The following is a 16,212-nucleotide window of genomic DNA, read 5'->3' as shown; positions in this document are numbered from 1 at the left end:
CTGCTGTGCAAACTGTATGTGAAAACAAACTACACTAGGCCATTGAGGTCATAAAGTCATGCCATGCAAACACCGTGACAAAGGTCCTCTTGTGTGCCAGATGTTCACACCAGGGAGCGCAGTAGTTCATACCCGCTTCCTGGTTATGCTGCAGGGAGTGGCAGCTGTACAGGAATCTCTGCACTGAAATATGATTCAAGGGAATTGTTCTGTTAAGTAATGTACTGGGTACAGTTAACCACAGGATGGCTGTGTGATGGTCTTTATTGGTGCAACAGAGCGCATTCAGTAGCTGTTTCCAAATACAGCATCCTTTATGTTACTGCTTTTTTAATGTGTTTGTAGATCTGAAAACTTATCTGCAAATTGACTTAATGAAACTATTCACGTTTTATTTTTTGACTGCTTCCCCTGTACCTGAGTAGCATGTATTCATTCTGGATTGAATTTAATGTTACTTTTATGAGGATTGCAAGGCACTAGAATTGGACTACGGATAAAATAAATTTTGTATGAACGTTATATATTTTTTAGGTTGAAAATGTTCTCCTACAGATCTGCAGTATTTTTCCACTACCATGTGTCTGCTTTGTTTCCTTGCAGCAAGCCCCACTGGCCCAGCCAGAGTCTCCCACAGCATCGGCAGGAGAGGACACCCGAACGCCTCCTGACTCAGGAGAGTCAGACAAGGAGTCAGTCAGCAGCAGCTCCAACGGCAACGGAGACGCGACCACAGGATCAACGGTCAACGGAAGCGGTTCCTTGGCCAAGAACTGCTCTTCTTCCTCATCTAGTTCCTCCAGCAGCGGATCGACAGGAACAGCAGGGAAGGACAAAACCAAGAAGGAGAAGGACAAAGAAAAAGACAAGAAAAGGGCAGACTCTGTGGCCAATAAGCTTGGCAGCTTTGGCAAAAGCCTGGGCAGCAAACTGAAGAAAAACGTGGGCGGACTGATGACAGGAAAGAACGCTGGAGCTGCAGGTGCCAAGCAGGAGGGTGGGGAGAAGAAGAAGGGCTCTTTTAGGGGGAGGAAGGGCAGCAAGGACAGCTCGCCTTCAGCCCACGCCTCAGAGGATTCTGGGAAGGGCTCCCCTTCCTCAGGTAGCGAGCGTCTCAATGGAACCGGGAGCAGCATGAGCAGCAGTGGTGGAAGCAGCACAGAGAGCGAGACCTACAAGTACAGTGCTGATGTCAAAGTCAGCCTGGGGATCCTGCGAGCCGCCATGCAAGGTGAGAGGAAGTTCATCTTTGCTAGCCTTCTCACCACCAGCAACCGGCAGCCTTTCCAGGAGGAGATGATCCAGCGCTACCTCGCCGATGCAGAGGAGCGCTTTCGGGCAGAGCAAGAACAACAGCGGCGTGATGCGGAGAGGAAAGGCGTCACTAACAGCATCCAGCCACCCAAGAAGGAGGTGGTCGGTATTACAGAGCTAAGTTACCGGCCTTATGAGGCCAAAGAGGAGCTGTCGGAGAACTCGTCACCTTCCTTCAACCAACTCAAGGCAACTCCTTTGAGTCCCTCTATGTACTCTGGTGTTGTTCCCATCCCCCGGCCGTCCTTCATAGACCAACCTCCTGCTGCAGCACCCCTAACCCAGCATCTTCATATGCACGGCTACTTGGATACTCGACGCCAGCTAGCTGGTGGCTCCCCAGCAACCTCTTACCCTGGCCTCCCCTCATACGCAACCCTCCCCCGGCACATCCCCACAGCACAGGGTCCCTCCCATCCCCAGTACAATAACTTACAAGGCCCCTCCTCTCTGAGTCCCTCTCGTCTCGCACCCTCATACCCCCTGGAGTTTGACCCACCGGACTACCCGGGGGCGGAGACCGCTGGTGGGAACTACACTAACGGGTTCCGGGACATGAGCTCCAACCTAGACTCTCGGAGCGGGCAGCCCCCTGTCAGACACTACTCACTGGGCAGCGCTGGCGGTTTGGCCAGCCTGCAGTCCAGCCGCTGCCGGACACCCAGCTGCACCTACTACGGACACCCCGAGACGGGCAACTACTGCTCCTACTGTTACCGGGAAGAGTTGAAGAAGAGGGAGACAGAACCAGCCATCCACAGGTTCTGAACAGACTTCGTTGTGGCTTGAATTTGATGAGTGGCCTTTTTCAGTTAAAAACAATACCAACCGGAGCAGATCAGCCTCTGAAAGGACCAGGGAAAGGCAACCATCTCCCTCCCTTTTTAGCTGTCATTTCCTGTTGAAACTGACGAGAGAGTCGACAAGACTACAAAGTAAACAGGGTGGTTTCAGACTTCTGGTTAGACCATAGAGTAAACTAACTGCACTTCTGTTACATTTTGCTGTGGCTGTTATGCAGACGTGTATGAGTGAGTGTTTGTGTGTGTGAACTACAGGCTCTCCTCCCTCTTAGAGTTGAATGCCTTGCTACTGTCTCCTCCAAGTGGAGAGAATGTATATGGCAAGCAACATGCACTCATTAACACACATACAGACCATGCACATATAGATACACTAATTCAGACTCACACTACTACACCCCAGTGATGCAAGCACAAACAGAACCAGTGTCTGTGATAAAGTTGGACCGGTTAGCTAAGGGATATTTGAGCATTTTAGGTCACTTTGGGTTGGGGTAAGTTCAGTGTTATACGGATATTACACTATTGTTACTAGATGCTTGCGTCATACATACCTCGGGAAACAGCAGAAATAATCCTTGCCGAATTGCTTTCTCATCAGTAATCGTTTGCAGAATGCAAATTCAAAGTACCGTGCAATGCTAACGATTAAGCGTTCTGTGGGCTGCTGTGGTGCTAATATTATAGAATGCAAACACATAAATGCCCATGACACTCCTGCTCTGCACTGTTAGACGCATCTTTCCGGCAAAACGAATATCACATAAAGATTCTACATGTGTGTCCATCTGTAAATTGGATTATGAAGATGTCAGCCTTTTAAAGTTTAAGAGCTATTGACCAGGTCACCTTATTGATCAGGCATTTTAAGAACAATACAATATAGCAACATAGCACTACAGTAAGACACTATTCCCAGAGCCTGACCCAGAGTATTTAAATGTTGGTTGAAATGTTTCTTTCTTAGTTGGGTCTTCCTGTTTCTGTGACAATAGTTTGTGTTTAAGGCATTTGACACAGTTCAGGGTCAAAAATTTATGTTCTGCTCAGCAGATTTTGGAGACATCAGTCATATTTTGCCAAGAAATTAAATTATTGAAACACATTTTGGGATTTCAGACAGGTCAAGTGTTGGTATAGCTTATTTTCTAGCGGCAGCATCTTTTTTGCGTTGTTCCCAAAGAGGAGAGGGCGTATGCGACCATTTTGTGAAAAACGCTTAAGCCTTTTATCTTTATTTTAGAGCACATTGCCTTTTTTTGCAACTGCTCCTATTTGAATATTAGAAACTTTCAGAAAGGTGCTGGAGTTGTCACCAGTGCTGCGATGATTAATTGATTAGTCACCAATTGATACATAACTGTTTTGATAATAGATTAATTGGTTTAATTATTTAATTTTATTGTTTTTAAGTACAAATTTTCAGACACCACCTTTTTAAAATTTGATTACTTTCTGGTTTCTTTTCTCTGAAAGTAAACTGAATATCTTTGGGTTGTGGACAAAACAGTTGTCATCCTAGGCATTGGGAAACGCTAATCAACATGTTTTGACATTTTGTAGACCAACCTTGTAATCAATTAATCAAGCAAACAATCGGCAGGTTAATTGACAATGAAAGTAATTCTTGGTCACAGCCAATGATATCTGGCAGGGTCTGTTTATCCTGAGATGTCAGATGGAAATTATCAAAAGGAGGAGTGATGCTAGTCCAGATATTATCATAGAAACAAAACTCACACACAAAGTTTTGATGAGGCGCTCCCCAGCGTCTTGCCAGAGAAAAATGTTACATGAACTCACCCTTAGTTGCCCCTGAGAGCAAAATTATTGATCTGTTATTAAACAAGTGGCATAAAGTTGGTCTAAATCAGTGGCAGTTGTCTCCAATTTCTGTTTGCATGATGCAAAGTGACACTTGCACTCTGAAAGTCACTGTTAAGGAATGACAAACATTCTGCGCTGTTACAGGTTTGAAATGTTTCACACAATCTCCACATCACCCTAAATGTGACTTTAAAGTCACATATCAATGGTGTCTGAACTACCAAGACGGCTTTTTACTTCTTGGTTTGATCCTTCACTGCAAACACGAGGTTCTACTGAAGGCGGTCTGTTCATTTCTGGCATTCGTTCCACCAAATCCACTCAGTTTTTGCACAAATTCAAGCACTTTCCTGATGTCTGTAGATACAAAACGTTTCACTGTTTTGAAAGTGGTCTGCCACTCGTCCCCTGATCTTCTCTGCAGACACTGCCACCTCTGTTTTCTGGGAAATCAGGGCCACAGGCCAGAAGGTCATCCTTCTTTAAAGGATTCCGTTACTGTAGAGCTACAGCATTTTGGTGCAAGTGTCACCATCGAACTCAGTGTCCTAGTTGCCTTTTTCAGCATTTTGTCCTCATACGCTGTGGAAGACTGATATTAAGTATCCACTGCTTGCTTCAATGCGTGCAGCTTTCTCTACTACTGCCCCCAAAATAATAATTACTTTTGAGAATTAATTTACATTAAAGCTTTTGAGATAATGCCAATATCCTTTCCAGGGAGGCATATAATTCAGTTGGCACCAGCTCATGTTCCATTTGAATCTTTACTTCTAATTTAAGCCTGTTTTGCTGTTACTGATGTCAAAATGACTACTACATTACTTCAATAAGTTATTGCTTTCCCTGTGATAAGCCATTATGAGCAAGTTCTTTGAAGGAACAACTAGTTGCTCTGCTCTTGTGGATCCAATCTTTTCTTTGGTATTAAATCTACTAGAAAAGCACAATTTGGTATGCAATTCACTGCCTTGCCCATTTGGGGGCGCTCTTGTTTTGTTTTCAATTTTAACTAAATGTTTGGCCCTGCTGTCTTGCTATACCACACACCAAAATAACCAAAATGGGAATGATTGCCAGTAGTACTAATTTAACACTATGTTACACTACAGTACAATATTTTCTGTGTCGCTAAAGCTGCTCAAGGAAGGAGGGAATCCTTTGCTGTGCATTTAAACTGAAACTAGAGTTTTAACCTCAATACAACACTTAAATCTCACTATTCTCACCTGCCCAAAAAAAACATTTGCATTTGCTGTGTTTGTGTTTTGACATGTGCACATGCACTTCGATTTTATTTCAGACCTTTCAAATGCCCCCTTAGCTAGGGAAGGTGACGCCTGTTTTTAAAAATGTGTATGTGTGCATTCTCTTTTTCCCTCCAAAGTAATAATTAGCTGACAAACCTTTTTTATTATTATTTGCAATGAAACGGATGCCTCAGAAACATTAGACTTTACAGGCTACTAACACTTTTTTGTATTTAATAAAAAAGCAGTGAGAGGTTCTATAAATATGTTCCGAGTTATTTTTGTAAGCCCAAAGTTTTACAGTGTTTTTAAAAGGGTAAGAATGTATATTGTTGGATACTAAAAATGGTATTGAGGATAAGCTTGTAAGAGCCTGGATTTGGGGTAGAATTGGTGTTAACCAGAATAAGGCGGTTGAAAGTGACCCCCACACGGGCCTTTTGATACTTGAGGCTCTCTCATTGCAAACTAATTTCCTCAATGCTGACCTAACAATTTGAGAATATATATTTATAGTGAGATTTTTTAATAGGTTTCCTTGTGGAATGTTTAGTTGAGATGATTTAGGATGTTCTTTCTCACATGGCTAATTGTCTAGCAGTCTGGCTTTTATTTGTTTGTTGCTTTTTATTTTTTGATTTGTACTTTTTTTTCCTGCAGCCACCAATCCGTGCTCTGCTAAAGCATGACAGAAATGTTTGCGCTGACCCGGCTCATTTCCTCCAAGAAAGAAGAGAAATGGCTCAGAATTGCGGCACAACCGACCTGATATATTTTTCTATATTGTACGACACTGTCATTTCTGTGGGAACAGAATATTCATCATCAGTAACATTAACATGGAATATTTCGAGTTGCATGGGACTGGAACTGTTGCATGTAAATGGCAAACCATTCTACCAAATTTGTGCATTATTTTAAGTTGATTTTAAGTTGTCCTGGTATTTTGATCTGTTTTTTTTTTTTTTTTTAAATTGTTTTATGTTTTTCTTTTTTTTTTTGAGAGGAGAGCCCTAAGGCTGTGACAGTGCAATCTGGATAGAAAGAACATCAGATTTTATGTTAGGTTATTATTATTATTATAATTATTACATTTTTTTTTGCACCGTTTGAATAAATTCTCATCGTATTTCAAGAATGCTCTGCTTCCAATCTTTTCAGTGATTTTTCATGGCCGAACTCTTCGTTATCTACAGATCATAAAATCTAATTGAAGGTCTACTAATTTTCAACTAAGCGGCATATAATAGTTTAGATTTTACACATTTTATCACGTGACTGCAGAATGGCCGAGGAATAATAGCTGGGAAGATGGAAAATTAATTGGACATTATTTTAGTAAATGATTGGTTCCTCATTTATGTAGAAACACCAAAACACCACATACTCCCTGGCTCTTGTTTCTCAAATGAGACAGTCAAGTGAATTTAATTTCCTTTTGTGCTAGAAAACTGTTATTTTCTGGTTTTCAACCATTGATCAGACAAAACAAGCAGTTTAGGAGATCACCTTAGACAATTTTCACATTTTTCTGACACTTTATAGACCAAATAATAGCTAGTTGCAATCCTACTTTTTACAGTTGCTTGTTGTTCATTTAGTGTGGTGCTATGAGGCAAAAGAAAATGAGAATTTCCTCAAGTAACTCAAGATATCACCCCTATTATTAAACCGGTGCAGCAGAGACATAAAAACTTGGAAACCTTTCAGTGGAACAAAAATAAATTCAATGCATCAACATGAAACACGAGCTCAGCCACATCTTTTATTCTCAACACTTATTTTATGTCTGTGTTGCTCTGTATTACCCTAACCTTGTTGCATTATACATTGTTGAATAACTCCAGCTCAGATGATGCAAGGTCCTGTGTCTGCGACTGTTTTATGTATTAGAGAAATTGGAGACCCTTATGTAATATTGAACAGTTTCCCATGTGGTAAAAAATCCAGACCTCTCTCTATTATAGTTCACAAGGACACCGTCTCCCCACCTGTTCGGCAGGCCAAAGCGTCGCTCAGGATTATTCAAACTTTCCCTGTTCTCGCTGGAAAGGAATTTTGTCTTGTATTTGTCTGAAATACGGTCGTCGGTGGGTTCTTTCCACAAGCTTGGATGAGAGAGAGGAGTCTGTCCCTGCACGGACCTGCTAAAGGATCAGAAAAAGGTACAGTGGAGTAGAAATGGGCTGTAGATGGTGAAGTAACAGAATTATTTGGTTTTTCAGGAGCAGCATTGAAAGTTTGAAACCGCAGAAGGTCAAGAGTAGAATGGTTTTATGGATGTTGGCTCAGTGGCTCTGCTATGGCTTCAAGAGACTCTGATAAACAAGCTGAATTCTTTCATTTTAGCTGTGTGCTTTAGAAAAATAATTTCCTTCATGTCATGAGAGCAAACACTCTTGAAAACCAAAGTCACATTTACTCTTTAGTGTGTGTGAACCACTTTAAAACAAACAAGGGTGCAGATTAATGAAAATATGTGACAAAGGAGTACATAGAGGTGGTTGATGCACTTCCAGAGATAAATCTTTTTTTATTCATGTACTTTTATTTCACAACCCTAGTTTATATTTCTGCATATTTATTAATTTATTTTATTTAATTTAATCAGACCATACAGATAACCATTGTTAAATGCATCTGAGGCATATAGTTGAAGCTAATTTGCAGCTCCAGTGACTGATAAAAGAAATAGTCCACAGGATATGTGATAAATTTATAAAATCTAATGCATCATAGATATATTGTTGTCCAGCAGAATATAAACCGTGTGAAGTAAGCTCCGACCCTGAATAATAATAATAATAATGTGTACATTAATGAATGAGTGTAGGTTTTGTTTTATTTTCCAAATGCAGCTGTCATCGTCAAAAAGCATGAAAGAACCGGAAAACTTTTTCCCCTCCTCCTTTTTTTGTTCAGCTCCGAGTGTTTTTTTTTGTGTGAAAAATATCAATACAAATGAGCTCATATAACCACTGAATCTATAGTGGAAAATGTCATTTGATCCATTTTTATATATATATTTATAATCCAATCAGTTTTTTGTTTTATTTATTGATACTGTTATTTTATGGAAAACACATTATATTTTCATGTTCAGGACCCCTTTCTGGGTCCCCCCAGGAGACAGGACTCCAGTGTTGAGCGGTGATGAGTTCAAGGGGTTAAGTGAAAGTAGGGAAAACTGACCTCTCTCCGCCTCTAGCTTCAAGAGAGCAGGATACAAAGTTCCTGGTGAACTTTGACTGTCAGAATCTCCGGGATATTCACCGTGACACGGTCCAGATGTACTGCCGCTTTAAGAAGCTCCACACCACCACCGCCGCTGCTGCTGCACTTGGCTTTTTTTTTTTCCACCAGAGTGTGTTTCACTATGGCGAAGGAATAAACAAATAATGGGCAGCAGCGGCAGTGAAGCGGCGGTAACGGTGAACACGTCTCTCCGTGAGTGACTAACACCAGTTTATAATTGACTGGTCTCAGCGGGGTGTGCTCTCGGTTTTTTTTCGAGACACAGATGCTGTCAGCGCGGATAGCGATGAAAATAGTTTGTCTGTCCTCACTGAACACCTCAGTAGTAGCTGCCGGTGATACAGGCTAGCCGTTACCGGACGTTTTCTTGAGGTTTTCTCGGCTAAAGATGGAAAGAGGAGCCCATTAACCCGGGGACCGTTAGCTTATAAAAAAAACCCCACACATTTTTAACATTTTTTCTCAGTGTGTGAGCTTTAACCAGCTCCTGTTCTTCTGTTTAAGTCGAGTTGAACGGTCGTGAAAGATGTTGACAGGATCTAAAACCACGTTCAAAGTGAGACAAATGCTCCCAGACATCAAGGTAAGGTCATAAGTTAGCTTACTGACGCTAACTAGCTCTGCTGAGAGGAAGCCTACTAAGTTGTCTTAGCCTATTTAACACGCTATGCTTGAGCTGCTCATTTTCCTACCTTAAACCCAGCCTGGGTGTAATTTAATGACGCTTTACTACTCACAATAGAGGCAGTTTTCTTTCTGATATTTTAGCATTTGATTGAAAAAAATGCAGCTATGCTAGTTTATCTTTTACAGTCCTCTTGATAATCCCCCCCCCAATCTGTTCTGTTTTGGAACTTGCCACAAAATGACAGCCTCGGTATGAAAAGTGCATTTAATTCTGTGATGATTTATGAAAGAGGCTCTTTAAGTTGTGTCCCTCAACAGCCAATTTTGCTCTCTCAATGCTATAACTCATCAGCCCTCCTTGTGTGATTAAAAACCCTCTGAGGCCAGGAAGCAGGCAGTGTCATGATGCAGGAAACACCAGCCATCATTCATCAGGCTGAGCTATAAATGCACAGCCAGGTAGTCTGCAGCCTGCCTGGACTAGAAACCTGCAGTCCCTCCTCACAGGCTCCTCTGTGTGAATATCTGCTCTTTCTTGTTGGTTTTGTTCACAACTCAGAAGAGGGAAACTAACATTCAACTGCTGTCTCCTTCTGTCTCGATAACGGGAGGATGCATAATTACAGTTAGGGTACATAATGTCAGTGTCTTCGGCTGTGTGCCTAATTAAAGGCCACTGAAGGGGTGGAGAATCTTAATCACTTCTCAGTTGTTTCATATGGGATTAAATTGTAGTACAAAGTGACAAATGGTGCAGAGAACTGTGCTCCGAATAGATGTAGTGAATTTCAGCTGCTTTGAAGAGTCACACAGAGCTACAATGAACTGCTGTGAAGGTGAATTCTCCATGCTTCTGTATTTCAGAAGATCAATAGGACCTTGTTTAGGAGCACCTGAGAACATAAAGGTTGTGGAGGACCCTCATAAAGCAATATGCACACACAGACTGTATAAATGTGTTCAGAGTTGCCTGTTCTTGAGGGAGCGGACTCTTGGCACCATCTTTGTGTTGCCTGGCTTTGTGTCTCTCCTTGGTTATTTTCAGCAGCCGCAGGGGAAAATGGTAACAGATGCCTCTTTACTCTGCCCTGAAGCGAGGCTTGCATGTGGAGTGGGGGTGATGTGCACTGCACAACATCTGGCTGTCGCCATGGAGACAGCGGTTGGGTGGTGGAGCACTTTTGAATTTGATTACCTCAGACTGAGAAAGCATCACACCCCCCATACCAGAATCCCATGTGTCCAAGTATGAGAATGTGGCTGAGCCCAAGATATGGTAATGTGGAGTAGTAGGCTGCGTAGATTATATGCAGAGGCCACCCACACACTCTTGTGTTTCACTTCCATGAGCATGTGTTAAGACTGGTTGCAAGAACTGAATCCAATCCTGGGCACATTTTGGACCAGATGGCTTTGCGGTGCGGATGTTCTGTTAAATCTTCCCTTCTTCAATCACAGTGTAATATCTGAGACATTTTGGAAGGCAGACACTAACATAGGGCGGTGACTAATTATTATTTATGTTATAATTAAATACAATTTTTTTTTGTTAATTGATAACTTGTCCATCACAATATCCCAAATCTGAAACGGGACATCTTCACATTTCTTTGTTTGTACAACCAAAAGTCCAAAACCCAAAAATATATACAGATGGGTGACAAATTAAGGGGAAAAACCTGTACCTTTGACCCCTGCCATGAGGGGATCCTGTGGCTCAGGTATACTATGGGGGGCATTTTACTGGCATGTTTTGGGTCCACTTGTCTTCTCAGAGGGAAGCAAATCACCAAAAAGCTGTTCTGAATGATCGCCTTCATACTAGAATGATGCCTTATTATCCTCTTTGGCATGAATTCTTTAAGCATGCCCCATCAATAGGGCACAAAGGGTCACTGAATGGTTTGATGAGGACCAAAGTGATATGAATCATTTGCTGTTCACTTAGCAGTCTCTAGATTTCAACCTGCTCGATCACCTATGGGAGATTTTGGATAGTGTATTAGACTGCGCTCTCCACCTCCATCATCAAAACACTAAATCAAGGAATATCTTTTGGAGGAATGGTGTTCTGTCCCTGTAGAGGAGTTCCAGATACAGGAATTAAATGGTGGCATAACACCTTTCTGTGATATTTTTTTCTTTAACTTGCCACCTATCTGTATTTTATAATCACCACAGACAGCAAAATGCGCAAACTCTCACAGTTACAAAGCTTAAACTGACAGTGTTTTGGATATTCGCTTAAAAATGTACATAAATGCTACGTGATACTTGATGTTCTTGCCAGCGTCTTGACAGGATAGCAGGCACATTCAGGCTTATTCTGGCTTTGCCTATCCCCTCATCTCCTAGCCAGCTTTGAAGCAGCATGAAAGGCACAAAGCACAAAGCTCAACAGAAGCAGAAATGCCAGAGGAGGGATCATCTAAGCGCTATTCAGAGTGGCTGAAGATCCAAGCCTGATAAGAGTGGGCCAGGGCAGTACAGTCACCCACACCCGCTCCCACAGGAGCCAGACGTAACATTCACTGCCAACGCCAGAGCCCCTGAAGCCTCCACTGCTTAAACAGAGCGCAACAATGGGCCCCTTCTTAACACCAGAGCAGATTTATGATCCTGTTAGAGGGTGTATCGATCTGGCATTGGGTGATAATTAACCAGCAGCATTATTCACAAGCAGAGAGGCCAGGTCTTTAGAGCCTGTCTGTTGTGAGTGTATGAAATGGCTCTGATAATCTTACTCAGGGGAGGTGAGCTGTCAGACTTAGTGACTGCCGCAGTAGCACTTCAAATGAGAGATGTTTCTCAGCCACTGAGAGTGTCCAATATTCATCACTGGATTTTTATTTAGATTGTTTAGTTGAGACGCTCATCTCCAATTGTGCTGTTTCTGATAATGTAAGGGAACTATACATATAAATGTGCTACAGAGACCATTAGGAGGAAACTGCTGCTTTTGATGGACGCACTGGCTGTTGTGGGCGTCAGACATCTGACCTTTCAGTCACTGAGTGATCCATCTAGCAGCTCAGCAACCTTCCTCCCAATCACATGTCAGGGTTGCACTGACAGGCATTGCAGTGACTGATGAAAACGCGGTGTGATACCAAATACATTGCGAGTTGTGAGTGCAGGCTATTGGAAACGGATAGGTGAGGTGCTCTTGTGGCGTTTTATTAAATGGTTTTTGACACTGCTACCTCTTTCGTGCAGTGATGTTTGCCAAGCTGGTGGCTTAGCATGTCAGTTCACCACACTGGACCAGAATAAAATAAATATAACCATTGGACAGAGTGCCATGAGGCATCAGTGTATTAGAACTGTAATTGAGAGGATGTTAGCATACTGATATTAGTGTGTAGCTCAATGCACTGCTCTGTAGGGCTGAACAATATGCAAAAGAAATCATTATTTTGACAGATTTTGTGTTATGAGGTAGAAATAGACCAATTATTGACCAATATTTGCATTGTTTTCAATTGTCCGTAACGTTATATTCATTGACCAATTATTGATAAATTAAATGCACTACTTTGAGTCTGACACAGCCATCTCTCTCTGTCTGTAGTAAATCTCTGGTCTCAGAAATGTCTCAAAAGCAGAGAAATTACCAGCAAGAACAAGAAACTAGGTATTATCATAGTGGCTATAGCTATGCTAACAGCTAGTGACTAATTTAGGAGGCATATTACCCTGAAACAGAGTCTGGTAAACAATAACTAGTAATTCTTTAAGATATGGGCCTTAGTTGATAACCGAAGTTATAGAACAGAGAAAGATTAAGAAAACGGAGAAGAACAGACAAAACTGCAGGAGAAAAATTGATCAATCTCAATCAGTCACACATGACGCTTTAATTTTATCACTCCTGTTTCTATTGTACATTTTCAGTTACAGTAATCCTTAGAAATTAAGAAGCCTATTAATAAATGAGATTTCCCCTGCTAACACAAGCTGTTACTATATAACATATTTTTTATATCTAGCCCAAATATTGGTTAGCGATCTTTCCCGTTTACCCATGAGGAGGTCGCAGAATGACTTTGAGAAATCGAATAAATACAATTAAAAATGGCATGTCTTGGCCAGAATTGTTCCAAAAGATGAAAATAGTAGTTAAATGCTGTTTGTTAAACACACACACACAGGCAACATCTGTGAGTCTGCTGCTCCTACAAACTGTATGTTTACTCAGGACTACAGTTTATACACGGAGATTGCTTTGTTTGTATTCTGCTACTAGTCTATAGTATATTACTATAAGATATTATTTTTGTTCTTAGGCTATTGTGTGACAGTTCAGTTTGATTAAAAGTCATAGAAAGCAGCGACAATGAACCAAAATGCACAATAGGAGGATCTCGCCTAAATGTAATACAGCCATTATTCCTACACCATTGCTTTTTGGTGTCAAAATGTGCTGTAGAAAGGGGCTATTTTATGTCTTATATTTGGATGCGGCAACAATTAACTACCTGCAGGCATAGTGCCACTTGGGGTCTGAAAAGTGTAGTAATCCCTGTTCTAAAGTACTGCCCTCCTATGACAAATAAACACATTTTTATTTGGCTTAAGATGACCTTTGAATCCTCCTTTACTGACCTCACAGCACATCACTAGCACAATCTACCAGTAAGACAAAGGGATAATAAATCATTTAGCAGGAACACCATTTCAATAGCTAGTAATTATGTATTTGTTTTAAAGAACAGCTATGAACTCACACTGTCTGGTAAATGTGTTCTAGTCAGCAGCATTTATATGTAAACTTTCATAATATAATAACATGTTACCCCAGCATGAGTGGTGCTAATTGCTGCAGGCCGTATCGAGAAATGGGTTAAAAGCAGAATATTCACTATAGGGTGATGCATAAATTTTCACATAAAATATTAACCCAAAGAATTCCCTGTTCATGAAATATTGAGTAAATATTCCACCCCCATTGCAAAATCAGTTACGGTACTGTAATTTCTTACAGCTTTCCCTTCAGTCCTGCTGTTTTCCTACACAGTACAATACATTTACACTCATTCTGAACTGCTGCTTATTTTCAAGGCAGTTCTTGTTCTTTTGCTTTGCCCTTGGGGCTTTTCCTTTCAGCACATGAATATATTTGATGTCAGGTCTTCTGTTTCAATAATAGCAAGTATGCTAGATCATCACAGGTCTGCTTCTAAAGGAAAGCAAAGGCACTGTTCGTATTATTTCTGCACTTCAAAGTGAGCCCCATTTAGCATAACTACCTCATGTCCTCATTTTCTTTCCAAGCCAGTTCACAATGCATTAGACTGTATTCATTCATGTTAGGAAATGAAAAGCACAACACAAATAAATAGAGAACAGTGGCTAAAAGCTAATGTGTATTTTACAAGCCCCAGGCCGAGCATTACGCAGTAGGAGTAGCTTTCAAAATAGACTCAGAATGGTTCATCTTAACAGTGGATGCATTTCCAAAGTGTGTTTTGGGATAGTGCTGTAAAAAAATATCCTGAATTCAGTAGTAGAGCATGTTTGAACTTGAAAATCTGATTCTTTTTGAACACATCTCAGCTTCTTTATACAGATTGTTGTCAAAGATGGCAGCATTAGAGTCTTCTTGTTCCGTGCAAAAAAAAAAATCATGATGAGGGGTTGGTTTTAGTTTAAGAAATTCAGATAGAACAGCAGATTCGTTTCTCACTAGAGTCCCACCATTTGATCCCGTGGAGTTTGGCCTGTCGTTTGGGGAAAGAGAAGTCTGTTCCAGACCCAGGAACAAGCATGCTTACTGCAGAAGTCTGGCTGCCGTAGCAAGGGGAAGCCATGAGCAATGGAAACTGCAATAAGACTTGGCCACTGTCCCTGAGGATGAAAGGAGGGAGCAGTGTAGGGCAAAAGTGGGGCAGAAAGGCAGCATGGGGGAGAAAGAGGCAATGAAAGTGATATAGTGGGGACCGAGAAGCCACACAATGACCGCAAAAGTGAATTATCAGCAAAAACACAGCTCTGGAAATGTGACTTTAGAGTGATATGTGACTAAGAGACTGAGAGCTGCCTTGCTTTGGCCACAGTATCCTGAATAATATGACTAGACATTATCCCAGGCCCATTTTTGTTATCTCTATTGCCTGTTTTGTTTCTGCTGTGCAAAATTTGTAAGTGCAGTCGAATTGCCTGCATTTCACATTTTCTGTAGATCTTTCATTGTTTCTTTCATTGCTTACACAAATCTAGCATTAATGAGAGCTCCACTCCTACCACCTATATCACATTATTTACATAGCCCAGCCTGCAGCTGAGTGCCATTAGCACTTCTACTTGTATGTTGCATTGTAATCTTGGGAGTTCACTTGCCTCACAAGACCTTGAGGCATGAGTTTGTCTGTGTTGACAGCTTTCAGATCTAACACGCCCGACTTATGAAATGAAAAACAAAACAAGATCTGAACAGCTTTTGATGTGCTTAGAAGATGGTAAGGAATTCAGCTGCAGATTTTCTGTGGGTGTTGATGGAGAGACAGAAAGAAAGCATAGACATTTTAAAACCAGATGGAAAAAAAATGAACAATGCTCTGGCAGAGGCCAGGCCTTGTAAAAGTTTAGTGCCCTGCCTCTTAATCCAAAAAAACCTTGTTTTTCTCTGGTGGGTTTTGCAAACAGAGAACTTTCCGCATTTTAATTTGGTCAGTAAAATTGCTGAAACTGTAATCAAATTTTGAGCATTTTGGGATAAACACAGCCTAGAAAAAAATATGTTTAAGGAAGACGTACATGTAATTGGATGATTTTTGTAGTTTTGTTAGACACTTTAGAGTTGGTAGGTTAAAATGTTTTTTTTTTCTTGTCTTGAAACAAACTTGTCCACATGACATTTAGTCCTAGATATTTGTCTCCTTTTTCTGCTAGCCCTGCATTCATTTATTTCCAAACTGTCAAAGTGTTTCTTGTCTTTTTAGTTTACATTGTCAATAAACATGCACATTATCTGCATATTTATAACTGTTTAGAAGAAATGCCTCTGTAACAAAATGCAAAATCTGTGGCCTTTTGTTAAATAAACCGCCAGATGCTCGCTCATGCAGAGTAAAAACAACCAGCTATGAATAAGTGTGATTTTACAACCTTTTCAGTGAGCAAAGGTCCTCTTTGTT

General features: G+C 41.1%; 2 protein-coding genes across 5 annotated transcripts in view; both read left to right on the top strand.

Annotated features, from left to right (window-relative positions):
* The window catches only part of otud7b (OTU deubiquitinase 7B), a 38,702-nt gene extending 32,370 nt beyond the window's left edge, over positions 1 to 6,332 (top strand). For both annotated transcript variants that reach the window (XM_023286228.3, XM_023286227.3), the window contains exon 12: positions 604 to 6,332. In XM_023286228.3, coding sequence (XP_023141996.2) covers positions 604 to 2,082 — 1,479 coding nt within the window. In that variant the 3' untranslated portion in view covers positions 2,083 to 6,332. The remainder of the gene's footprint in view (positions 1 to 603) is intronic.
* An 878-nt stretch (positions 6,333 to 7,210) lies between these two features.
* The window catches only part of mtmr11 (myotubularin related protein 11), a 37,784-nt gene continuing 28,782 nt past the window's right edge, over positions 7,211 to 16,212 (top strand). Inside the window, exon 1 of one of the 3 annotated variants that reach the window (XM_035955427.2) lies at positions 7,211 to 7,359. Coding sequence is in view for 1 of the 3 variants with exons in the window: in XM_023286233.3 (XP_023142001.2) it covers positions 8,976 to 9,032 (57 nt within the window). In the remaining 2 variants the exon portion in view is untranslated. Of the gene's footprint in view, positions 7,360 to 8,510; positions 9,033 to 16,212 lie in introns of those variants that run through there. The other 2 variants (XM_023286233.3, XM_023286234.3) reach the window with 2 other exon arrangements.

Source organism: Amphiprion ocellaris, chromosome 9 (genome assembly GCF_022539595.1).
Source record: "Amphiprion ocellaris isolate individual 3 ecotype Okinawa chromosome 9, ASM2253959v1, whole genome shotgun sequence".
Classification (NCBI taxonomy): domain Eukaryota; kingdom Metazoa; phylum Chordata; class Actinopteri; family Pomacentridae; genus Amphiprion; species Amphiprion ocellaris.
This window is presented reverse-complemented; position numbering and strand designations above follow the sequence as displayed.